The sequence below is a fragment of the Palaemon carinicauda genome, chromosome 8 (assembly GCF_036898095.1).
Source record: "Palaemon carinicauda isolate YSFRI2023 chromosome 8, ASM3689809v2, whole genome shotgun sequence".
NCBI lineage: Eukaryota > Metazoa > Arthropoda > Malacostraca > Decapoda > Palaemonidae > Palaemon > Palaemon carinicauda.
In genome coordinates, this window is record NC_090732.1 from 37883540 (window position 1) to 37909626 (window position 26087).

Here is a 26087-nt window from a genome sequence, read left to right on the forward strand (position 1 = left end):
GAAGCCAAAATTTTTGATTTCCAAGACACATAAGCATGTAAAGATTATATGATATATAAAGGTGAAACGGTCTTTACTGTATACCGAAATGATGTCGTCCAGTGATTAAAAATTTACTGCACGCTTCTCACAATGCTCCAGAAACTAAGATGAGGTGAGCAAGAGAAGCTACTTATTGACCTGGAATCCTAAAAGAAGTTGAAACGATGGCAAAAGAGTGCAAACATTGCTAGGAGCTGAAGCCGGCCAACAGGAAAGAGTTGTTCATCACACATGATTTGGCAAGTCAACCCTGTTAGAAGATATGGATGCAATTTATTTGAGCTTCAATAACGTGACTATCTAGTATTTGTCGACTATTACACCAATTTCATCTATTATGAGTACCTGAAATCTCCAACAGCAAAAAATGATGCTCATGGAATAGAGAAAATATGTGATAGATTTGTAAGCCCTAAGACTTTGGTGAGTGACTATGGTTCACATTTCACAAGTCGCAAATTCCAAAACTTCATCAAAGAATGGAACATTTACCTCTCAACGTCTTCGCCTTATCACCAGCAACACAATGGAAAGGCTGAGGCTGCAGTAAACATTGTCAAGAACCTAATGAAGAAATGTTTAAAAGAGGTTCGAACATGTATTTTGCACTACTCAAACAGAGACGTATGCCAAAACAAGAATCAGTTAGTCCTGCCGAAGTGATATTTAGCAAGAAATTTGGAACTCAATTACCTGTGAAACAGATGAGAGGAGATAAACGACCCTAAGATGTAGCGAAAGTTAACGATAGAAAGTACTACAACAGGGAAGCTAAAGAGCTATTAGAACTTCTCATTAATCAGTATGTCTCCTGGAAGAATGGAAATACTGAGAGATCTTGGAAATCAGAATAATAAAACAACTAGATGAAATAAAATGTATCATTCAAGGCTAGGAAGGAGGAACTTATGTCAGAAGCAGAGTTGATTTGAGACCAAGATCTGGGACATTTGAACCAGAACCCTATTCATATCTCTACCAGGATCCAAGTTAACTTCAGCATACTGACAAATACCAAAACATCAGAAGTGAAACAGCTATACCTAGTAAGATCACTCATAATGAACCTGATCATTACCTCATGGAAGATTATGATTATTGCCTCAGTGAAACCAATCTGTCAGAAAGACCAAGGCAGAAAAGTCCGAGGAACCTAAAACCTGCAAGACAAGCAGCAAAATATAAGACTGTGGAACGATCTGAAAGGGAAGTAAACTCCCCACTGAAAGTCCATGTCTGGAAAGGGAATGATCAAAAGTGACCCATATAAATGATCAAGCTTAATGCAATCTGAATGTCTTATGTAAATTACATTATTGTTTTTGTAGAAACTAAAATTTTGATCTGGAAGATAAGAAACTAAAAGTTTGATGTTGAATATGAGATAAAGTGTTTATCTTGATTTAGAGAAAGAGGTAAGTCGACGATCTACGTACTTAATGCTCACAGACCGTTCTGGATGTTTCCAGAACCGCTATGACCCATCGGCCCTTCCAGTCGGTCGTTTGTTTACATGTAGAAGGGTCCAAATGTTTCGGTATGATTCTAGTATGTTCCCTATGTTTTATATATAAGGCTGATATCTGCGAATGAAGTCTGTTAGTTGTATCCACACAGTGCTCTCTTTATATTTGCTGATATATTATAGAAGACCGTGTTTACTGAGATATAATAAACCACCTGATGATTGATATAGAATTGTTTGTGTCATTTCTACATTGCTAACCGTTCGTGCCAACAACCCCCATTTATTACCAGTTACAGTACTACCTACTTTACGTTGCTCATCCTATAAGTATTAAATAAGATCGACTTTATACCGTTTTACCAGATCTTACGTCAGTTACTATAGCATAAGATAACAATGAACTGCTGTTTTGTACAGTACTATACTTCACATGGAAGCCTATTAATGTAGGTATGTTTTTCTTATAAAACGATAGCAGGTTATAAGTACTTTTTAGTGTGCATTGTATGTACAGAAAGCATATAAGTCACTTTATGAGTCGAAAATCAGACCTACGTTAAAAATTAACACATTGGATCTCTTGGAAACAATTAACAACATAGAACTGGTATTATAGAAATTTTATTTCAACTGTGACCAGATCTTGATCTGGTGGTTAAATCGGTGGAACTTCAGGAGTTCGAACTGCTACGAATGATTTTATGTTAAACAGATGGGCATAAGTCTCTCTTCATAGTTTATATATAACAGATCTATTCAAACGTTATTACGGATCTTGAAGTATTCTATATTCCTTATTTATTACTTCTCGTATATAGTATAATCATTTCCTTATTTCCTTTCCTTACTGGGCTACTTTCCCTGTTGGCACCCTAGAGCTTGTAGCCTCCTACTTTTCCAATAATGGTTGTAGCTTTGCTAATATAATAATAATAATAATAATAATAATAATAATAATAATAATAATAATAATAATAATAATAATAATAATTTTATTTTAAGACCGAAGTCACTTACAATGACCACTTTTTCTTATTTGATTTTTGCTACTAGTATTTTTCTTTCATTTGTTTGCACATTTTCTTTTTTCAATTCATCTACTTTAGTTTTGTCTTCTTGTATGGCATAATCACACCAATTCTAACTTCAGATTTTCCATTATTAATTGTAATCCACTGAGACTCATGGACAGTTTTTCACTTTATATTACCACCGAAACATTTTGTCATTCTTCCTTGACTTCTATCAGCACTCCTCTACCATTTACTTTTATGTTATCATTAAACACCGTAGAACCATCAATGTCTATATTTTCTTCGTCCGAAGGTTCCTGGTTTGTGGCTCCTAACTGTTCACTCTGCAAAATAAGTTTGCTGGCACTCTATATATTAATAGATAGGTGAAAAGCTTCTAGGCTTATACACAATATTGCAGTTGGGCTCTTTTCCTGTAACCATAAACAACAACCTTAACGAAATTCTTAAATTTTAATTTTATCTCATTCTGACTTGGAACCATTTGGGATAATACCTTGTTATCAGTTTTGGCAACCTATTCTGGTATCTTTAAACTCTTCTTTCAGACTCAAGGTTAGACTTTGTATACCACCAGCTCTCTCCTAATGGGATTTGCAACATGTCTGCTCTTATATCTTGTTCTCTTATCTTCTGTGTTTAATCTTGCTTTTATTTTAAGTATTTTAATTTCAACATTCCTGTTTCTATGATTTTCTTTTGAATCCATCATATCATGTTTTCATTGCTATTACTGCTTCCTTAGTATTAAGTTCTCCTATGTTATCTCTTCTGCCAATAGTATTTACAAACCTGAACCTGGTCATTTTTGTTTTCTTTTCTTTCATTTTTACTTTCTTTTCTTCTGATTTTTCTTTCAATTTTATTTGCCACTTTTTGAGTTCTTCCTTTTTATGCTTCCTTACTTCTTCTATTTCAATATGTCTTTTGCATATATATTTCTATAAAACTTTTTTTCCCAGCATTCCCCCATATGGTTCCATTATTTTGTCTTCCACTATCTTCTTAACTAATCGTTTATCATCTGACGTTATAATGTTATGAAACTACAATACCTTTTCATACTCTATTTTCAACTGGCCAAATTCCTGTTTCTGCCATTAACCCCCAATAAGGTGTGTTTGCAACCTGTTAAAATATCCTTTGCATAATTTTGTACTGTATACCCTCTGTTTCTTTTATTTCTTTTTCTTTTATTACACCCCATGTCTTAATATTTGCAAACATTGTAAGTACTACTACTGTTTCATAGACCTTTATTCTCACAAGCAATTTCAAATCTCCTACTCTTTTACTGCCCCCATACTTCCTAACTTCTTGTACAATGTATTCTACTTTTGCTTCCCTTTCACTTATGCTAAGACTATGGTTTCCCTTTTCTGAGTACCATCCTACTAAGTATTTATATCCCTTAATTGTTTCTATTCTTTCATTTCTAACCACTACATTATCTTTTCTAACTTCTGTTTTGTGTCTTATTACTAACACCGCTGACTCCTGTGGATTGGTGCTTAAAGTAAATGTCTTTAGTTCTTCTAAACTGCGGCAGTTACTAAAAGCTTTTTCTACTTTGTATCTATTGTTGCTAGGGAACATTATATTATCTACATAAATCATGGTTTCTATTCTAATGCTTCTAATCCGAGTTACCACCTTCTAATTTATAGTATTAACTTTGTCCGTGATGATTAAACATGATTCTGGTACAAAAATTGTTCCCTGTTTTACATTTCCTTCTATTTTAATTTTCTATTTACTACATATCCGGCAGAATTTAATTATTGCTTCAGTTTTCTCATCTAATTCATATATCATCTTAGCATAATTTTCCCTACCATCTCACACAATTCTTAAATACGGTCTTTCAAGCCAAGTTTATCAAACACTTTACTGCCTCTGCGTTAGACTTTTGTTATGAAAATTGGATGCTGAGATTATTACAGCCACACGTAGAGAATGCGAATATGTGCGTTGAGGAATTTCAAACCGTATTTATGTTAAGATTCCTAGATAATTATTATAATCTAAAACAGTATTCGGTGTGAAAAGGTGATCCACTGTTAATCAACCCTCTATCTTATCACACGGAAATTTGCTAATCTTGTCATTAATTTCATACTTAATTTTCATTGACCTTAGTTTCTCAAACATCTTACTAACCGTGTTCGTAAAAAGTACTCCTCTTCTCTTGTCTGTATCTAATCTGTACCTTTTACACTTGCCCCTGATAATATTTCTAGTTCATCCCATTTATCTGGTATTTCTATTCATTATAAAATTCTCTCATGATATTCTTCATGTCTTGGCCCATGTTTGTCACCTTTTTGGAGCTCATTTCTTATATATCTCTTGTATTCTTATTTTTCATTGATAACATAACAGCATCTACTTCTTGTTGAGTTGTCTTCATTACGTGCCTATCCCTTTTCTAATTTACTTTTTTCCATTTCCCACTTGAAAGCCAATTCATTAATTTCGTCAGCTTGTCTCTCCACTTCAGTATTACTCTTTTCCAACAGAAATAGGTCTGCATATTAAAGTTCATATTCACTTCTAATATCTTCAACATTTTCTATTGTTCATCATCATCATCCTCTCCTACGACTATTGACGTAAAGGGCCTCGGTTAGATTTCGCCATCGTCCCTATCTTGAGCTTTTAATTCAATACTTCTCCATTCATCATCTCCCACTTCACGCTTCATAGTCCTCAGCCATGTAGGCCCGGGTCTTCCAACTCTTCTAGTGCCTTGTGGAGCCCAGCTGAACGTTTAGTGAACTAATCTCTCTTAGGGGGTGCGAAGAGCATGCCCATACCATCTCCATCTACCCCTCATCATGATCTCATCCACATATGGTACTCGAGTAATCTCTCTTATAGTTTAATTCTAATCCTACCCTTCCATTTAATTCCCAATATCCTTCTGAGGGCTTTGTTCTCAAATCTACTAAATCTATTGGAGATAGTTTCATTGTCATACCATGACTCATGTCGATATAGTAACACAGATCTCACTAAACTGATATATAGTCTGATTTTTATATGTAATTTCAGGAGATTTGATTTCCAAATTTTACTTAACCTCGCCATTGTCTCGTTTGCTTTTTTTCAGTCTTTCACTAAACTCTAATTCTATAGACCCTGCATTGGAGATCATAGTTCCTAAATACTTAAATGATTCTACCCCATTAATTCTTTCTCCTTCTAATAATATTTCATCTTTCATTGCGTATTCCGTTCTCATCATCTCTGTCTTTCTTCTATCTACCTTCAGTCGAACCTCCTGTGATATTTCATACATTCTGGTAAGCAAGAATTGCAAATCCTGCAAGCAAGTAAGCAAACAAGAAAACAAAAGAATATGATCAGTGATGAAGATGAAAAGGAAAATAAAGAGGACCAGACTGAAGGAAAATAATTTAGAAAACATACGACCCCATAATGTTCAAGAAAAACTGATAGATACGTATATCATAAAAGAAATTCCAGAGAAAACGCTTAAAGGTATTGCAAACAGCAGACGAAGTTAAAAAGATAGTCTCAATGAATCTGCATTCTGGAATTTCAGAAGAGAAAATGTCATCAGAAATAAAGATGGAGTAACAATAAAAATTCTTACTAGAATTTCTGTTGCTAGGATTTTCCCTTAACTGTCCTAATTTTGGCCTTCAAAATATATGTTATGCATTATCTTCATTGCATAGGCCGCACACATCATCTGTATATTTTCCACTGAAATTTGCTATTAGTTTGATCATATTTATTTTAAGCTTGCCTTCATCATAAGTATTGTACGATATCTATGGGGAATTACCTCATTCGCATCTCAAGTCCAAAGCTCAATGAGAGCTACTAAAATGTTCAATCTTGCGAACGGCATACCCAATAAAATTTTCAACCATAACCAATTTTTCATGGATTTTCTAATTGCTGTTTTTTTAGTATTTTGAATTGCTTATCATTTGAATATATTTAAAGGAAACCTTTTTTACGTATGGGTATGCTTTCTTTATTTCTGTTCGCTTTGATTTACGATGACCGACACTGCCATTGAGCGTGTCATTGGAATAAACTATATAGATCACAAGGAATATTACCCTTCAGACTTCTCAAAAAGATCTCGGGATCGGCCAAAAAAAAAAAAAAAAAAAAAAAGATTGAAGATTTCAAAGTAAGAAGACAAATGCATATTACAGCGAGGAAGAAAGAGCTCAGTCGAAAGGGCGCAATAACAACAGCATGTCAAAACATCCTACTGACTCTCATTAAATTGTGTCATTACTTAGTGACCATTTCTAACGAGATATGCAAAAGTATTTTGAAAGTTTATCTCGTAATTGCAGATGCTACTGTACGTTATTCCCAGTAACCGTAAGTTGACCACGGTACCAAGGTCATTTTATGAATTACCAAATAAAACTAGATGGAATCACAGCCTGTTCTCAGTTCTTATTCATATAGAACGGGCAGTTTCATCTTCTTTTATTTAAGTTACCTAAATCCTTTAAATTCCACTAAATCCACTTTTATAGTCATGAAAATGTAATCATTGTGAATCAAATCTGAACAATATCACATTATACCAGAATGTTCTAATAATGCGGATAGAGATTTTCTGTCCGTAGCACTGAAGATAAAAAAGTCACAATTATTCATCAAGAAAAATCAATAAGTTTTCCCATTACTCTGTCAATGTCAATTTTGAAATATGTGAGATCTATGTATTATTGTTGTGCTGGATAGTCCGGAACTTTTTTAATTCAGTGTTGCCAGCTACGGGAATTTATTCCTAGATTTGGAGATTTATTCCTAGATTTGAGGATTTTGGGTGTCTGATGGGGATATTCCGTACAAGTTTCTGTGAAGAAGAAACAAAAAGGAGTAAACATTTATATTGTTGCAATTAGTTTGCTTGCGCTTATATGAATTATAGTGAATAATTTCTATATTAGTATATCCTACATGATCAGAAGGGAATATATTTGTGGAAATAAGGATTTTTGGGTTGTTTGGTTTTTTTTTTACCATGAGCTTTGGGGAATTTTACATTGTTTTCCATTGAGCCGCTAACAACATGGCGGCCGGCATGGGGTTAAACGGTGTGGTGCCACTTTTAAAAAACTTATCGTCCCGTGCTTATTTATATCAAGTTAGGTTTTATAGAATTTCTCAAATAGGATTCTCAATATCATGTAAAGCTACTCCCAAACTTCTTCAGCAGAGAATAGGCACCGGATTATTATATATAGGTAAGTTGTTTTGGTGTTTCTAATGCGTCGTCTGCAGCCTAGTCTAGACTATATCAATTCTTGTTATGCAATCTGTGCAAAATTTTATTGTTGTGTAAATTGTCGCGCATTTGTATGTACCAAAGGACCACTTGCATTTCCATGGATTGTGGATTTGCTTTTTCTTTTCATGACATTCGTTGTGAAGTATTGTAGCTTACCAATAACAATAAAAGACATCCTGCCGCAACTTAGGATAACTAAGAGCAGACTAAGCCTGTTAGGGTAGGCTGCTTCTCTGTAAACTTGCGAATGAGCACTATTTTTTATGCACCTCTGAGTCATACCTGGAAGAAATTTCAATCGCCTTGCCGATGGTACTCTGTTTTATTTTCAGCAAATCTGAGCTTCATGTAAATTGGAAAAAAAATTATGAAACCTTGGTTTTAGTCCAAATAAATAGTTATGACAACTTGGCCCTAGACTGTAATTTGTTGCTCAATGCTCTTATAGATCATTTACAGTAGTGAGAATCACTGGATATTAACTTAAAACTTGGTTTAGGGAAAATTATAGAAAAACACGAGACAAAATTCTAAGCTAAAAAATTTGTTTTACTGTAGTAAATGATGTGCTTTCAATGAATTTGATCTTTATTTCCACTGCAAATAAGCTGTTCTACCGTTATGGAACCCCCCTTCTTGACGGACAGAGGTGGGAACCTGGGATTGTGTGTGAGAAAAGAGGACAAAACGTGATTAAGTAATACTTTCGAAATCTAATAAATTCCTCAGAACCTAACGAATCCACCTAACCTAACCTAGGAACTTACCGTAGTTCCCAGGTCACAGACCTAGCTCGGGGGACCCCCCTTCCCATGTCAAGAGACCTAGCTGGTGTGACCCCCCTTCCCATGTTACAAACCTTCCCAGGTGACAGACTTAGCCAGGAACAAGCCCCCAGACCCAGGTCACAAACAAAATTAAATCACAATCAATCCTTTCATTATGATAAAGTAAATCACAAATAATTCATTGTATTATGATTGAGACATAGAAGGTTTGGGGTCATCGGGGTCTCCTGTCACGTGGTGTTGTGAAGGGCGACTGACAGTGATGAAGAAGTGGTGAAGTGAAAAATGTGGTGGTCTTCCCTAAACGCCAAGTCAGAATTGCACTTTGGACACTTTAATCTTTGAGGGATAACACAGTGAGATTTCAAAAGATTATTCACTATACCAGGAGTACCTGATAATTGCCGTGAAACTTGGCAATAGCATCGAAATAGCCATAAGAGCAGCCTTTACACTTTGGTAGGTTGGATCCATAACTTACACCCGACATGTAACACAGTCACTAAGGAACTGAAAGCTTGAAAGAAAATGGGGTGTGTCAGAACTGTATACATTAAACTCCAGCTTACATATATGCCCAATTGTGGTAAACATCGGCATATAGTAGGGGATTGACCTATGTGCGCAGGAAATATAAACTCATAATGGCAACAAGGAGGAGGGCTTGTGCACAGAAAGTAATGACTCTTAATCATGCACAGAAACATCCGATGTGCAAAAAGTAAATAAAAGAGGGAAATATATATTTCAGGGAAAGAAGATCAACATATTTTGTACAATCCATGGATTTATTATACATCCCAGAGAATAATGTATAGAGAAGAAAAGGTTAGTTTCACCATTATTTATTGATTCGCCAGTAAAATTTCCCCACCCTAAACCCCCGGTTTCCACTGGGTGGCCCCTATTACCGTAGGATATATTAGGGTATATCTTAGTAACTATTCATTGCAACGGAAATAAAGATAAATTTTAAGGGAAAACTGTAGTTTTCTTTATGTACCTCAATTTTTTTCTCCATGGAGTTCTATAAGAATAACCTTGTTTTTATAAAGAAATATCAGAATGAATGTTGTGTGAAGGAACTGTTTTGATTAATTGTGTTAGGATTGATCACTACAACTCAATAAGGGCTTCCTTCTTGGTCCTATTACTTATGGAAACCCTACGCTCTCTGTGGCCTACAAGTCTTAGGTATTTAGGATATGACAATGTATTCCGTGTTAATTGTCAAATTCATATTATCAAAGGATTTAGAAAATAAGAAAGTCTTCAGCTACTTGATAGCCTTAAAATCTTCAGTCTGTTGGATGTCTAATGGGACCTTGTTCTGCAAGAGTAAGCCTTTCTCAAGGTGGTACACCGTACATCATTACATCAATATTGCTCTTCTGTTTATTACCTTTGAAGTTGGAAGGAGGTTATGTTTTACCCCTTGTTGGTGTGTTTGTTAGGGAACAACTTCCTGGCCACAATTTGAATTGTAGAGTGACGAAACTTGCTGGGATTAACTTGTGTAAAAACCTGGAAATGATTAAATGTTGGAAGGTCAAGGTTATGGTCAAGCAAAATGTCCAATTCATGTAATCAGTAAGAGGTTTGGACATTGTTGTCTCAGAGAATTCAAACTCGGTTCATAATTGAGTATATGAAAATCCATGCCAATTTATATACGTTAAAGTTGAAGGTCAAGGTCGAGTCCATAGCAAGGCCAAGGAAAGTGTCAGTTGTTCCGTAACTGACATACAAACCTCGCTATTTAATAGGGGTCATTACTTTCGGCGTAGCTGAGATGACGAGCCATTAGAATTTTGACGAGGGTTTACTACCCCACCGCTAGTTAGCGGGGGGCAGGGAGGGTAGCCTGCTACCCCCCCCCCCCCCCCACACACACACACCTGTGCTTGAGCTCACTTTGCTCTTGGCTCGGGTGGTAGTCGGACGTGTCCGCTCTCACCCTCGCCTCTCTGACAGCCATTAATGACTTTTTGCTTTTTCTTCTACAGGTTTGTTTGTGAAGTTGGCCTCTGCTATCATGCGCAAGTGTCCCGGATTACCCGACCGCCCTTGTGGTACGTTTATGTCGGTGGTTGAGACGGACCCTCACACCCTCTGTCCTTATTGTAGGGGCCAACGGTGTGATAGAACTAATAAGTGTGGTGAGTGTAGGGAGTGGTCTACCTCTCAGTGGGAGAGGTTTTCTCGGCGACGGAAGAAGAACTCCAGGCAGGATATATCTCCTTCGAAGATTTCTTTGAAAAGAGAAAATCCTAAGGACTCTTCTTCCGTTGCCGAAACCTCCTCCGAAGCTCCCACTCGATCGGTTTCTTCCGAGAGACCGTCGAGTGGTAGCATGGACCATAGTTCTGTTTCCCGAGCTCGGGGTTCTGGAGATGGCGTTGCCTCCCCTAGCGAGGCAGCTCCACCTCCTCCCCCGGGGGAGGAATTAAATGTTAATGATTTATTCCAGCCTTGGTCTTCCTTGGGGCTCAAGGGTTCGCCCTCCAAGGAAGCCTTGTTTTACATGATCTGGTTGGGTGCCGCTGTCAAGCAATCGCCGACTTTGGCAGAGGTTGATCCTCTGTCTATCGTCGACGTTGTGGTGGCAGAGGTATCCGATGCGGCATCCTCTACCTCTGCAACCGCTCAACCTGCTGTAGCTGAAGGCTTAGTTTCTCCCTCTACTCATCTTTCGAGGGAGGAACCAAGTCCAACAGTCTCTCCTGCCGGTGATTCTCCCCCTCGGGGGAGTTCACTCACAGAGACTCCTCTTCGGAGGACTGCTGATGGTCAGGTTGCTGATCCAACGGCCCCCAGAGGGCGCATACGGCGTAAAGCTCGCTTTCCTCTTCGCCGGAGAGGTCTTCCTTCACCTCACAAGGGTGTGAGGAGGCGCCTCTTTGGTTCAACGACTCCGCAGTCCGCCGCAGAGGAGCCTCGTCATCAATCTTCGACTGTTCCTGCTACAACCCTGGACCTCTCTGCGGATCGTTTGCGATCCCCTCCGGTGGAAGGTCGTCCTCACAAAGGGCACGCCGACCTTGCACCCGTCAGACCTGCTGACCTGCCGTCGCCGTTCCTAGCTGCTGATGCGCTGTGGGCGCCAACGAATCTTGTTTTTCTGAAACAGGCAACGGTCCCTTCGGGGCAACAAGGGCGTATACGCAAATTGGCGCATACGTCCCTTACGCGATATGCAAAGCATGAGCGCCAATGTTCTCCTAACCTCATTGAGGTTTTGGAGACAGCGCGTCAGCGCTCACCTACCATTGCTGACATAGCGCACCTGCTGCCGACGTTCCTGACAAGGCGCGTCAGTGTTCACCTGCGCGCCAGAGCTCACCTATGGCCGATGTTCCTGCTGTAGCGTGCCAGCGCTCTCCTGATCGCCAGCGCTCTCCTGATCGCCAGCGCTCTCCTGATCGCCAGCGCTCCACTGAGCGCCCTCAACCTTATGCGCGCCAACGTTCTCCTGCGCGCCAGCGCTCACCAATGCGCCAGCACTCGCCTGCGCGTGAACACACGCGCCCACGCCCATCTCCCCAGCCTGATGTGCGCACACAAGAGGCGCGCCAATGTACGCAGGGTCCAGCTGCGCGCCCGCGCGCAAGAGATATCTCTCCTGCGCGCGCACGCCCAACGACATCTTCGCCCGCGCGGTCTCTTCATCCTGATCCTGCGCGTGTGAGCGCACAATCTGCCCCTGCATACCCTCTGATGTCTCCTGCGCACGCTCCTACGCGCCATCGCTCGCCTGCGCAACCTCGCCATCGCCCTCGCGAGACCCACGGTACTCCCAACGCGCTCCCCAGCGCAATCGCCAATACCCTCCCACGCGCGAAGCTGCAGGACAACGCGTGGCAAGGTCGCCATTCCCCCCCCCCCGTAAGCGCAAAACAGCGCGCTCACCGGTATGGGGGAAGATTCCAGAAAGGTTGAGGGACATTTCTTCTACTTCTTTTTCTTTTCAGGTGAACCCCCCTATGGAAACTCCTCCCAGGGATCGGTCGATCCCTGTCCCTCCAGAGGAAGTGTCCAGCCAGCAGCCTTGGTTTGGGGCACTGATCAAAGCGGTCACTCAGGCATTTAAGCCTGTTTTCTCTGAGCTAGCCCACAAATCCTTGGCAGCATCTACTCCCCTGAAGAGAAAAAGAGGAGTTTCAGACGCGGTGACTTCTCCGAGGACAAAGCTGTCTCCTCGTAAGCCTTCGAGGCAGGCCTCTTCCCCCCCCCCCAGACTTTTTCTCCCTCCCGTTCAGACGAGGACTTCCCGTCCTCAGGGGAGTCACGTGAGGTGGGACATTTCCCCCATCGCACCAATGAGGGAAACCCCATCTCGCGCTAGAAAGTCTTCTCGGGTAGCGGCGGAGAAGAGCCTACCTCCGTCGTTGTTGGAGTCCTGCGTCCCTCCCAGGAGGGAGTCAAAGTACTCCAAGACAGTACCAAAGTCCTCATCAAGACTTAGAGCGGAGCCAGCCAGTCACTCGGAGAACGTCCGCGAGTCTCCCCAAGAAGAGCCTTTGGGGACAGGAGACTTCGCTGCTAGTCCTTCAGGAGGAGAGCTGCAGGAGTCAGAACATGCGTTTTGGCAGGTTCTGACCCTTATGAGGACTCTCAATGGGTTTCTGACCCAGAGATTCCTCCTCAAGAGGGCAAAGACACTGTCTTGGACCGAGTTTTTGGGACTCAGAAGCCCTCTAAGGCCAGTACAGGTTTGCCCTGGTCTCAAGGGGTTGAGAGTGCCAGGGACAAGATCGCAGTCCAGCTCTCCGAGCTTGCCTTTTCCAGCCGATCCAGTGCCGGCAACAATCTTCTCCCACCTCCTCGTGTACTTCGAGATCATAGAGGAGTCTTGTTTAGCTTTTCCCATTCACCATTCATTGGAAGAGCTTACCAGGGGAGTCCCTCTTGAGAGATTATCCAACCGGCAGGTCTCATTCTCGGCGACTGAGATCCTTAGTCAAGAGAAGGTTGCGAAGTGTGCCATGCAGGCCCATCGTGGCTGGATATCTGGCTAGGGACCTTAGGTATCCTGTTACGTTCGGAGGATTTATCCAAGGAACGTACCAGGAAAGCTATGGAGACCTTTTTACTCTCAGGCACTCGCACGATCGAGTTTCTAGCCCACCAAGTCTCGAACTTGTGGGCAAACACCATCTTGAAACGTCGAGATGCGGTGTCTGAGAGGTTCCATCAAAAGGTACCTAGCACCGAGATCAGCAGGCTCAGACATTCTTCCGTGATGGGAACTAACCTGTTTGAGCCCAAGGACGTGGAGCAGGCTGCTGAGAGGTGGAGGAAGTCCCACCAAGAATCCCTCCTACATAGGGTTTTGACATCCAAGCCCTATAAACCTCCAGCACCCCCAGCAACCACATCCTGCCAAAACCACGAAACCGACAATGGCAGCGAAGACAGTGGTGTCTAAGCCCTTTCCTGTCAAGGACAGGAAAGGCAAGAAGTCTTCCAGGGGAGGGAAGAATCCTAGAGGGAGCAGCCGAGTCCGCAACCGCTAAGATTGGCAGTCCCCCTGCATGTCCACCAGTGGGGGGGATGCCTACAAAGTTGCGCAGACAGGTGGCAGCAACTTGGGGCCGATTCCAGGATGATTTCCGTAATCAGTCAGGGATATCACGTCCCGTTCACAACATCTCTACCTCCCCTGACGACGAATCCAGTGTCAAGAGCTCCATTACCATGGGATCAGCAAGTGGGCAGGCCCTTCGGGCAGAAGTCCAGACCATGTTGAAGAAGGGCGTTCTCCAAGAGGTCCTCGACGGGTCTCCAGGCTTCTTCAGTCGACTCTTTCTTGTAAAGAAGGCGTCTGGAGGCTGGAGACCGGTCATCGAGCTCTCAGCTCTGAACAAGTTTGTCAAGCAAACTCCGTTCAGCATGGAGACCGCAGACACGGTCAGACTTGCAGTGAGACCGCAAGACTTCATGTGTATACTGGATCTTAGGGACGCGTACTACCAGATCCCACTCCATCCGTCTTCAAGGAAGTACTTAAGATTCAGCCTAGACAACAAGGTGTATCAGTTCGAGGTGCTGTGTTTCGGTGTCTCCACAGCACCACAGGTTTTCACCAGAGTGTTCACCCTAATATCGTCATGGGCACACAGGATCGGCATCCATCTCCTCCGTTATCTGGATGACTGGCTGATCCTAGCAGACTCGGAGTCATCCCTTCTTCAACACCGAGACAAACTTCTGGGACTTTGCCAGGATCTGGGGATCATGGTAAATCTCGAGAAGTCTTCTCTGCTTCCCACTCAAAGACTGGTATACCTAGGCATGATTATAGACACCAATCTCCACAAAGCCTTCCCATCAGACGATAGGATAGCAAGGCTGAGATGGGTCGCTAGCCCTTTCCTCAGACGAGAAGAGCTCCCAGCCCAATCGTGGCTACGTCTTCTCGGTCACCTCTCATCTTTGGCTCGTCTAGTTCCCAACGGTCGCCTCAGGATGAGATCCCTCCAGTGGCAACTCAAGTCCCGGTGGAATCAAGGTTACGATTCCCCGGACGTCATGATCCCTATGGGACCTGCGGAGCGGACGGATCGCCAGTGGTGGGTGACAGACGAGAACCTATGAAGAGGAGTGGATCTTCTCGTCCTCCCCCCCGGATTTGATGCTGTATTCGGACGCCTCAAAGAAAGGGTGGGGGCCTAACGTTCTGCACCACAGGACCTCAGGCCTGTGGTCAGAATCAGAAAACTGCCTCCATGTAAATCTTCTAGAAATGAAGGCTGTTTTCTTGGCCCTTCAACAGTTCTAACAGTACCTGGCGGGTCACTCTGTGGTGGTGATGAGCGACAACACCACAGTAGTGGCTTACATCAACAAGTAAGGACGTACCTTTTCGAAGCAGCTGTCCCATCTTGCATTAGAGATACTGAGATGGACCGAAGTCCACTCGATTCCACTATCGGCACGTTTCATTCCTGGCAAGAGGAATGTGCTCGCCGACAATCTGAGCAGAGCATCTCAGATAGTGAGTACTGAGTGGTCTTTGGTTCATCTAGTAGCCAACAAAGTCCTGACTTTGTATGGTTCCCCGACTGTGGATCTGTTCACGACAGCGCTGAACTTCAAGCTTCCACTATACTGCTCCCCAGTCCCAGATCCCAAGGCTCTCTGGCAAGATGCCTTCCAACAACGGTGGGACAACATCGACGTTTACGCCTTTCCCCCGTTCTGTTTGATGAGGAGGGTGCTCAACAAGACCAGAATATCGGTCAATCTTTCAATGACCCTCATAGCTCAATATGGCATCACGCGGAATGGTGTCCGGACCTTCTGCAGCTCCTAACGGAACTTCCGAGAGAACTCCCTCTACTACACGATCTACTCAAACAACCACATGCCAACATCTTCCACAAAGCCGTAGCTTCGCTACGACTTCACGCCTGGAGACTATCCAGCATCTCCTCGCTGAGAGAGGATTTTCGCAACAAGTTGCGATTAGGATGGCTGGACATCTTCGAAAATCATCCCCATCTGTCTACCAGGCAAAGTGGAAAGTCTTCTGTGGTTGGTGTCGTGGAAGGGGTATCTCTCCACTCGATGCCACTATTCCAGCAATAGCGGAGTTCCTCGTGTATTTGCGGGAAAAAATATACCTTTCAGTCTCTGCGGTGAAAGGCTATCGCTCAGTCTTAAGTCTAGCTTTCAGGCTCAAAGGAATGGACATTTCTTCCTCGCTGGAACTTTCCCTACTCATACGAAGTTATGAACTTAACTGCCCCCAGTCGGAAGTGAGACCTCCTCCATGGAACGTGGTTCGAGTTCTCAGGTCTCTTAAGAGACCTCCCTATGAACCATTACGCCAGGCTTCAGATCGCCACCTAACTTGGAAGACGGTGTTCCTGCTAGCTTTGGCTTCGGCCAAGCGAGTCAGTGAACTTCATGGTCTCTCTTATGACGTCGCCCATTCAAGGGGATGGGGGGAGGTAACGTTCAAATTTGTCCTAGAGTTTATTTGGGGTAACTCATATCTGTAGATTCAGAAACCGAGCACTCTATGCTCACGCTCTCAAGGTTACATAATAACAACTAACATCAAACAATAAAATAAGAAAAATAATAAATTTGATTGCTTTTTTCTTAGTAATTGTAACCAAGAACGAAGAATAACGACAACGTAACAAATAAACATAAAGATATACAGTGAACCCTCGTTTATCGCGGTAGATAGGTTCCAGACGCGGCCGCGGTAGGTGAAATTCCGCGAAGTAGTGACATCATATTTACCTATTTATTTAACATGTATATTCGGACTTTTAAAACCTTCCCTTGTACGTAGTACTGTTAACAAACAACCCTTTAATGTACAGAACACTCAATGCATGTACTACAGCACCCTAAACTAAAACAGGCACAAATATTAAAGGCGATTTTATATCATGCGTTTCCTAAACACCTAAAAAGCACGATAAAAAATGGCAACCAATATTTTGTTTACGTTCATCTCTGATCATAATGAAGAAACAAACTCATTTAGTGTACACATATATGTATAGGTTAGTTTTTGCATCGATTATATTGATTATACAGTATGTTGATTTTTTATTACCAATGTTTTAGTTTACGTATTTTTCTTAGGACTTCCAAATGAAATGTTTTTCTTTATGACGCCGCCTGAAACGACGGCGTCATAAAGTACTGTACGCTCAGTAAACAACCACGCTCAGAACAAACAAGGCATTTAACGCGCATGATGATAGTGATAAATAATGATACAGTACAGTATTTACAGTAAAAGCATTTACAAAATATGTTACCTTACAAATATAATTTACCGTATCTATATAAAATCATACAGTACTGTACAGCACATACAGTATTATACGTAGCAAAGCAGGAAAACAATTTACGAGAGAGAGAGAGAGAGAGAGAGAGAGAGAGAGAGAGAGAGAGAGAGAGAGAGAGAGAGAGAGAGAGAGAGAGATTGTTTTACGTACGTACAGTAAATGTAAATTTTAAACATAAAAAATCAATTTACGAGAGAGAGAGAGAGAGAGAGAGAGAGAGAGAGAGAGAGAGAGAGAGAGAGAGAGAGAGAGAGAGAGAGAGAGAGAGAGAGAGAGAGAGATTGTTTTACGTATGTAAATGTAAATTTTAAACAAAAAAAATATGATAGGTTACAACATGTAGACTTTTAAAACCTTCCCTTTAACTTAATGCATACAGTACGTACAGTACTAAACTATAAAACAGGCACAAATACAGTTTTTCAATATTTAACTTAGCCGGTGATTATATAAGCTGCAGCTCTGCTGCTCGACAGAAAACTCTACGGAAAAAATCCGCCAGCGATCGCTATGCAGGTAGGGGGTGTACTTCAACAGCGCCATCTGTCGTGCAGGTACTCAGTACTCATTATAAACAAAGAACTCAATTTTCTCTTTGTCGTGCTACCGGCAAGACCTACTAATTCGCTGTTGCTAACTGGATTTGTTTTCACAACTATTTGGTGAAGTACACTATTCTAGTTTTGAGCTTTCGCTGTGCAGGCTTTCTCTTCAATAAATCCTTGCATTCTTTTTTTGATATCGGATTATTTGTTGATGACTTTGGATAGTTTTTGAATTCCCCTTTGACCAATTCAAAATGGCTGACCCTTCTCAAGTCCCAAAATTCAGGAAGTGTAATGCTAGGGACTGTTCAAGGCGTCTTCCGAAGGCCTCTATCGATCCTCACGCCGTTTGTTCCAATTGTCGGGATAAAACCTGTCAATTGGAAGATCGATGTGAGGAATGCGTTGGGCTTTCGGAATTCGATTTTATCGAATTCCAAAAATATACACGTAGGCTAGAGAGAGATAGAGTCAGGAGAAGTTCATCTCGTTCTGTTGATTTTTCCTCTCCTCGTGCCCCACAACCTATTCCTTCCCCTGTAGTGGTTGCTCCTAATCCCCCTTCTGGCACTCAGGAACCTTCGATGGCTGACATGATGCGTGCCATCCAAGCTCTGGGTGAGAGAGTTGAGTCCCTGGCTAGTGACCGTAACCAGCTCATGGCGGACGTCAAGGAGCTGAAGTGTAAAAGTGCAGTGGGAAGTGGTAAAGTGAGTGATAGTGTAGTGGATAGTGCTGCGCTTGAGGTTTCGTCTGTTCGTGCCTGTCGTCCTCCTAGTCCGGGACCTCTTGCAAGCTCCCAAGTCCAGGGGAGAAGCAATGTCGTACGACCAATGGGTTCGAGAGGCTTTAATCAGCGAACAGACGTTCCCTCCGTGGTTTCGGGCGTATCTACACAAGATCGCCCCACCCACACAAAGACGAGAGAGCCCATTTATTCCTCGTCTGCGGAAGAGGTTTCTCGTAAGAAACCATGGACCAAGGTCTCACGACCTCTTGAGCGCAAGTCGGTCCCTTCCGCGCAAGTCCAACGGCCCAGTTGTAGCCACTGGGTCAGTTCGGACTCGCTGCAGTCTTCCGATGACTGCTCACCTCCTAAGAGAGGCAAAGCGGTACCGCCTCAGGCAGTTACACCGTCTGTCGCCGCACCTGCTCCTGCAGACCCTAAGTGGTCTTTGCTGCAGACCATGCAGTACCAATTAACGTCTCTGATGCAGGACTTTCGTGCGGAGAAGGTTGCTGCTGCACCAGCCTCTTGCCTACAACCAACCACACACTCGGTTGTGCGTCCTGTGGACGCTGAGGCGACCTTTTTGCGCACTCCAGCTGAGAGAGTCCCGCCACCCATGCGTTCCAGTGTGCCCTGCCAGCCGCATGTTGACGTTCAGCGACGCACGGAACCTTCCGTTGACGTTCGCGAGGTACAACAACCGTCAGAGTTGTTTTGTTTTGACGCGGTGCGTCAACCTCCGCAACCCAGTGTGGTTGCCACTGCTCTCCCACATCAGACTAGACAGTCTGGAGTAGACGCTGTGCGTCCCCGCGCTGCTATGGTTGTTGCCAGCTCACAGACTGGGCAACAGTTCCATGACGTTGCGTCCGGTTCAGTCACGCGTGCACCCGTGCGACCGGACTCAGCTAACCAGCCGATACCTACTCCATTGCCGCTTCCTCCTCAATACTCGGATGATGGACTCTCTGATGATGACGATGCGGCACACGTTGATGAACCACATTCGGACCTTGACGAGCCCAAGTCCACGCAACCCTCTTTGGACTTTAGAAAAATTCTTGCTTTGTTCAAAGAGATGTTTCCGGACCAGTTTGTGTCTGTGGCTCCGCGCTCTCCTCCGTCAGAGTTTGCTTTAGGTACGCCGTCATCCTCGCCTGCCTTTACTAGACTCGTCCTCGCACGCTCGTCCAAGAGAGCTTTACGAGTAATAGGAGAATGGATGCAGTCCAAAAAGAGTCTAGGGAAGACAGCCTTTACGTTTCCCCCTGCTAGACTCTCTTCCAGATCGAGCGTCTAATATGCCACGGGAGAAGTTCTCGGCTTGGGAGTTCCTGCCTCTGCCCAGGGCGACTTCTCAAGTCTTGTAGACTCTCCCCGCAGGCTAGCCATGAGACGCTCTAAGATATGCTGGTCACCTTCGGACCTAGACCATCTGTTGAAAGGGATATTTAGAGCCTTCGAGGTCTTCAACTTTTTAGACTGGTGTCTGGGAGCTTTGAGCAGGAAGATCTCCCCGACTGAGAAGGAATCTTCCTTGTTCATCATGTCCTGCATGGACAAGGCCATACGTGACGGGTCTAGTGAGCTTGCTGCATCGTTCGTATCCGGAGTCCTCAAGAAGCGTGAGAACCTTTGCTCTTTCCTGTCAGCTGGAGTGACACCGTGTCAAAGATCCGAACTTCTGTTTGCTCCTCTTTCTAAGTGCCTTTTTCCAGAGGACTTGATTAAGGAGATTGCTGCTTCTTTGATACAGAAGGACACTCATGACCTGGTTGCGTCCTCTGCCCGCAAAGCCACCCCTTTGCCTACCTTGTCAACGAGACCAAGGATGGACACTCCAGCGTCCCGATTTATTCCGCCCTTTCGTGGCAGAGCCTCCAGCAGAGGAGGTGCTCGTGCCGAAGGGAGACGTGGGAAGAAGAAAGGAACCAAGTCCTTTAAAGGCAGAGTCTGACTGCCAGCTTCTTCAGACAGCAGTGGGAGCCAGACTCAAGAACTTCTGGCAGACCTGGGAGAAGAGAGGCGCAGATGCACAATCTGTGAAGTTGCTCAGAGAGGGGTACAAGATCCCGTTTGTACGAAAACCCCCTCTAGCAACGTCTCCCATCGATCTCTCTCCCAGATACAGGGAGGAAGACAAGAGACGAGCATTGAAACAGGAGGTGTCTCTCTTACTAGAAAAGGGAGCGGTAGTCAAACCCCGGGCTTCTACAACCGTCTCTTCTTAGTGGCAAAGAAGACAGGAGGGTGGAGGCCGGTGCTAGACGTCAGTGCGCTGAATGTCTTTGTCACAAAGCAGACGTTCTCCATGGAGACCACAAAGTCCGTTCTAGCAGCGGTCAGAAGGGAAGACTGGATGGTCTCTTTAGACCTAAGGGACGCATACTTCCATGTCCCCATCCACCCAGCCTCCCAACCTTTCCTGAGATTTGTTTACGAAAAGGTTGTCTACCAGTTTCAAGCCCTGTGCTTTGGCCTAAGCACAGCTCCTCTTGTGTTTACGAGGCTGATGAGGAATGTAGCCAAATTCCTTCATTTAGCGGACATCAGAGCCTCCCTCTATTTGGACGACTGGCTTCTAAGAGCTTCTTCCAGTCGTCGCTGTCTGAAGGATCTAAAGTGGACTCTAGATCTGACCAAGGAATTGGGTCTCCTTGTCAATATGGAAAAGTCTCAAGTGGTCCCATCCCAAACTATTGTGTATTTAGGGATGGAGATTCACAGTCTAGCTTTTCGGGCTTTTCCGTCGGCCCCCAGAACAAGTCAAGCCCAGTTATGCATCCAGAACATACTGAAGAAGGAACGATGTTCAGTCAGGCAGTGGATGAGTCTGATAGGGACACTATCATCCCTGGAACAGTTCATATCGTTAGGAAGACTACACCTCCGTCCTCTTCAATTTCACCTAGCTGTTTACTGGAAAAAGGACAAGACGCTAGAAGCGGTCTCGATCCCCATTTCCGAGAAGATGAAGTCTGCCCTGACTTGGTGGAAGGACAGTATCAGCCTCAGAGAGGGTCTGCCCCTGGCTGTTCAGACTCCCAACCACGTTCTCTTCTCGGACGCATCGGACACGGGCTGGGGCGCGACATTAGACGGTCGGGAATGCTCGGGAACTTGGAACTCGAGTCAAAGGACAATGCATATTAACTGCAAGGAGCTAATGGCAGTTCATCTGGCCTTGAAAAGCTTCAAGTCTCTCCTTCAAGGCAAAGTGGTGGAGGTGAACTCGGACAACACCACGGCTTTGGCGTACATCTCCAAGCAAGGAGGGACCCACTCTATGACGTTGTACGAGATCGCAAGGGACCTCCTCACCTGGTCAAAAGATCTAAACATTTCACTTGTAACGAGGTTCATCCAAGGCAACTTGAATGTCATGGCAGATTGCCTCAGTCGGAAGGGACAAATCATTCCAACAGAATGGACCCTACACAAGGATGTGTGCAAGAGACTTTGGGCCACATGGGGCCAGCCTACCATAGATCTCTTCGCAACCTCGATGACCAAGAGGCTCCCAATATATTGCTCACCAATCCCGGACCCAGCAGCAGTTCATATAGATGCCTTTCTCCTAGATTGGTCACATCTAGACCTATATGCATTTCCCCCATTCAAGATTGTCAACAAGGTACTGCAGAAGTTCGCCTCTCACGAAGGGACAAGGTTGACGTTAGTTGCTCCCCTCTGGCCCGCGAGAGAATGGTTCACCGAGGTACTTCGATGGCTAGTGGACGTTCCCAGAACTCTTCCTCTAAGGGTGGACCTTCTACGTCAGCCACACGTAAAGAAGGTACACCAAGGCCTCCACGCTCTTCGTCTGACTGCCTTCAGACTATCGAAAGACTCTCGAGAGCTAGAGGCTTTTCGAAGGAGGCAGCCAGGGCGATTGCTAGAGCAAGGAGGACATCCACCCTTAGAGTCTACCAATCGAAGTGGGAAGTCTTCCGGAACTGGTGCAAGTCAGTATCTGTATCCTCGACCAGTACCTCTGTAACTCAAATAGCTGACTTCTTTTTATACCTGAGGAAAGAACGATCTCTTTCAGCTCCCACTATCAAGGGTTACAGAAGCATGTTGGCATCAGTCTTCCGTCACAGAGGCTTAGATCTTTCCAACAACAAAGATCTACAGGACCTCCTTAAGTCTTTTGAGACCACGAAGGAGCGTCGTTTGGCTACACCTGGTTGGAATTTAGACGTGGTACTAAGATTCCTCATGTCAGAAAGGTTCGAGCCTCTACAATCAGCCTCCTTTAAAGATCTCACTTTAAAGACTCTTTTCCTGGTTTGCTTAGCCACAGCTAAAAGAGTCAGTGAGATTCACGCCTTCAGCAGGAACATCGGATTTTCATCTGAAACGGCTACATGTTCTCTACAACTTGGTTTTCTAGCCAAAAACGAGCTACCCTCTCGTCCTTGGCCGAAATCGTTCGATATTCCAAGCCTATCGAATATGGTAGGCAATGAACTAGAAAGAGTCTTATGCCCTGTGAGAGCTCTTAAGTTCTATTTAAGACGAACTAAACCTTTACGAGGACAGTCAGAAGCTTTATGGTGTTCAGTTAAGAAACCATCTTTGCCTATGTCAAAGAATGCTTTATCCTATTTTATCAGACTGTTAATACGAGAAGTTCATTCACATCTGAGTGAGGAAGACCAAGCTTTGCTGAAGGTAAGGACACATGAAGTTAGAGCTGTCGCAACTTCAGTGGCCTTTAAACAAAATAGATCTCTGCGAAGTATAATGGACGCAACCTATTGGAGAAGCAAGTCAGTGTTCGCGTATTTTTATCTTAAAGATGTCCAGTCTCTTTACGAGAACTGCTACACCCTGGGACCATTCGTAGCAGCGAGTGCAGTAGTGGGTGAGGGCTCAACCACTACAATCCCCTAATTCCATAACCTTTTTAATCTTTCTCTTGAAATGTTTTTATTGTTGTTTTTGGGTTGTCCGGAAGGCTAAGAAGCCTTTCGCATCCTGGTTGATTTGGCGGGTGGTCAAATTCTTTTCTTGAGAAGCGCCTAGATTAGAGGTTTTGATGAGGTCCTGTGGTATGGGTTGCAACCCTTCATACTTCAGATCCTAGGGGTCGCTCAGCATCCTTAGAGGATCGCGAGGCTCCGTAAGGAAGACGTACTTAAAAAGGCAGAGTAATTGTTCAAGTCGACTTCCTTACCAGGTACTTATTTATTTTGTTTTTGTTATTTTGATAACTTCTAAAATGAAATAAAAAAATCCTTAGCTCATAATAATGTAAACATTTATTGCTGGTCTCTACCCACCCCCCTGGGTGTGAATCAGCTTATATAATCACCGGCTAAGTTAAATATTGAAAAATGTTATTTTGATAATAAAATAAATTTTTGAATATACTTACCCGGTGATTATATATTAAAGGACCCTCCCTTCCTCCCCAATAGAGACGCAGTGGACCGAGGAGAAAATTGAGTTCTTTGTTTACAATGAGTACTGAGTACCTGCACGACAGATGGCGCTGTTGAAGTACACCCCCTACCTGCATACTGATCGCTGGCGGATTTTTTCCGTAGAGTTTTCTGTCGAGCAGCAGAGCAGCAGCTTATATAATCACCGGGTAAGTATATTCAAAAATTTATTTTATTATCAAAATAACATTTTAGAATGTAAGAATATTAAAGTAAAAAATAAAGATTGTTACTGTACTCACCACGAAAGAAGTTGAAGAAAAACTTGAATGATGATGGCGATGAATTTGCTGCACAGTAGAAATGATGATGATGTGTTCTACTGTGCAGCCAGGTAGTATTTTACGTCTCTTCAGACGGAGGTGTCTTTTCCTGGGACACCTCTTCAACTTCTTCCTGGGAAACTTCTTCAATTTCTTCCGAAGGCGTACTAGCAGGAGGAACTGGCTCTTTTTTGCGAGGCTGGAAGAACATTGTTATCGGAAGTTGTTGCCGCTGCTGCTTTTTTCGATCTAAGAGCATTTTGTAGGGAGTCATTATGTCATCAACCTTGTTGCAGAATTGCATCGAGCGAACCATATCCTCGTCCCACTCTTGCAACATTTCTTTCAACTCCTTCGCATGGTTGCAGGCCTTGGCAAGCCGTTCTAATGTTAAGCCAGTTCCTTCGACATTTTCTTGGGTCTCTTCCTGGGTTTCACTCTCTTCTTCGCTTGCCGATTTCGTCAGGTCTTCGAGGTCTGCGTCAGTTAGGGGCTGGGAATGACAGTCCAACAACTCGTCGACGTCTTCAGTCGTCATGTCGCCAAACCCGTCACCTCCAATTATGGCAGCCAACTGCACAGATTTGCGTACTGCAGAGTGTTGGATTTCAGCAGCTGTAAATCCCTCGTCGTCGTAAACAATCTGGGGCCACAACTTCTTCCAGCTCGCATTCACAGTTGCAGGTTTCATCTCTTGAAGTGCCTTCTGAATATTCTGCAGGCACGTGGCTATGGTGTACTGCCGCCAGTACGCCTTCAAGTTAAAATCTTCATCCTCATCATCTTGGGCAGCATCCACACACGCAACAAGGTCCGCCAAGGTGTTCTTCGTATAGAGGGCCTTGAACGCCCTGATAACCCCCTGGTCCATCGGTTGAATTAATGACGTGGTGTTGGGTGGCATGAACTCAACCTGAATGCCCTCATGCGACAGGTCAGTTGCGTGTCCACCAGCGTTATCCATAAGGAGAAGCATCTTGAATGGCAAGCCCTTCTCTAAGAGATATTTGCTGACTTGCGGGATAAAACACTGATGGAACCAGTTGGAGGTCAGCATCTTCGTAATCCATGCTTTTTGATTATGCATCCAGTACACGGGAAGGAGATTCTTATTTTTATTTTTCAAAGCGCGAGGATTTTCGACTTATAAATAAGCCCCGGCTCTAGCAAAAATCCAGCAGCATTGCCACACATCACGAGGGTAACGCGATCCTTGAATGCTTTAAAGCCAGAGGCTTTGGCTTCCTCTTTGAACAGGAAAGTTCGCGACGGCATTCTCTTCCAAAACAAGCCGGTCTCATCCATATTAAAGACTTGTTCCGGCTTGTATCCACCTTCGGCGATAATATTCTTGAACGTCTGGTTCACGTAAGTTTCAGCAGCGGCAGTGTCAGCGGAAGCAGCCTCCCCATGCAGGGAAACGCTTTTCAGGGCGAAGCGTTTCTGAAACTTCGCGAACCATCCTTTGCTGGCGGAAAAACGTTTCTGAGGCTGGGAATCAGTGGATGTCCCTGGTTGAGGATCATCTGCATCATCATCATCTTCAGCATGGTTGCCGTCGTCGTCTTTAGGTTCCTTTGCAGCAAAATTCTCATACAAGCTCAAAGCCTTTGTTTGGATGGTGTTCGTATCCAAGGCTATGTTCTTCTTCCGGCAGT

At 43.8% G+C, this 26087-nt stretch overlaps 1 protein-coding gene across 2 annotated transcripts in view; it reads left to right on the forward strand.

Moving 5' to 3' along the window:
* The first annotated feature begins 7597 nt into the window (after window positions 1–7597).
* The window catches only part of LOC137645706 (protein tumorous imaginal discs, mitochondrial), a 176428-nt gene continuing 157938 nt past the window's right edge, over window positions 7598–26087 (forward strand). For both annotated transcript variants that reach the window (XM_068378565.1, XM_068378566.1), the window contains exon 1: window positions 7598–7793. In XM_068378565.1, the coding sequence (XP_068234666.1) occupies window positions 7619–7793 (175 nt within the window). In that variant the 5' untranslated portion in view covers window positions 7598–7618. The remainder of the gene's footprint in view (window positions 7794–26087) is intronic.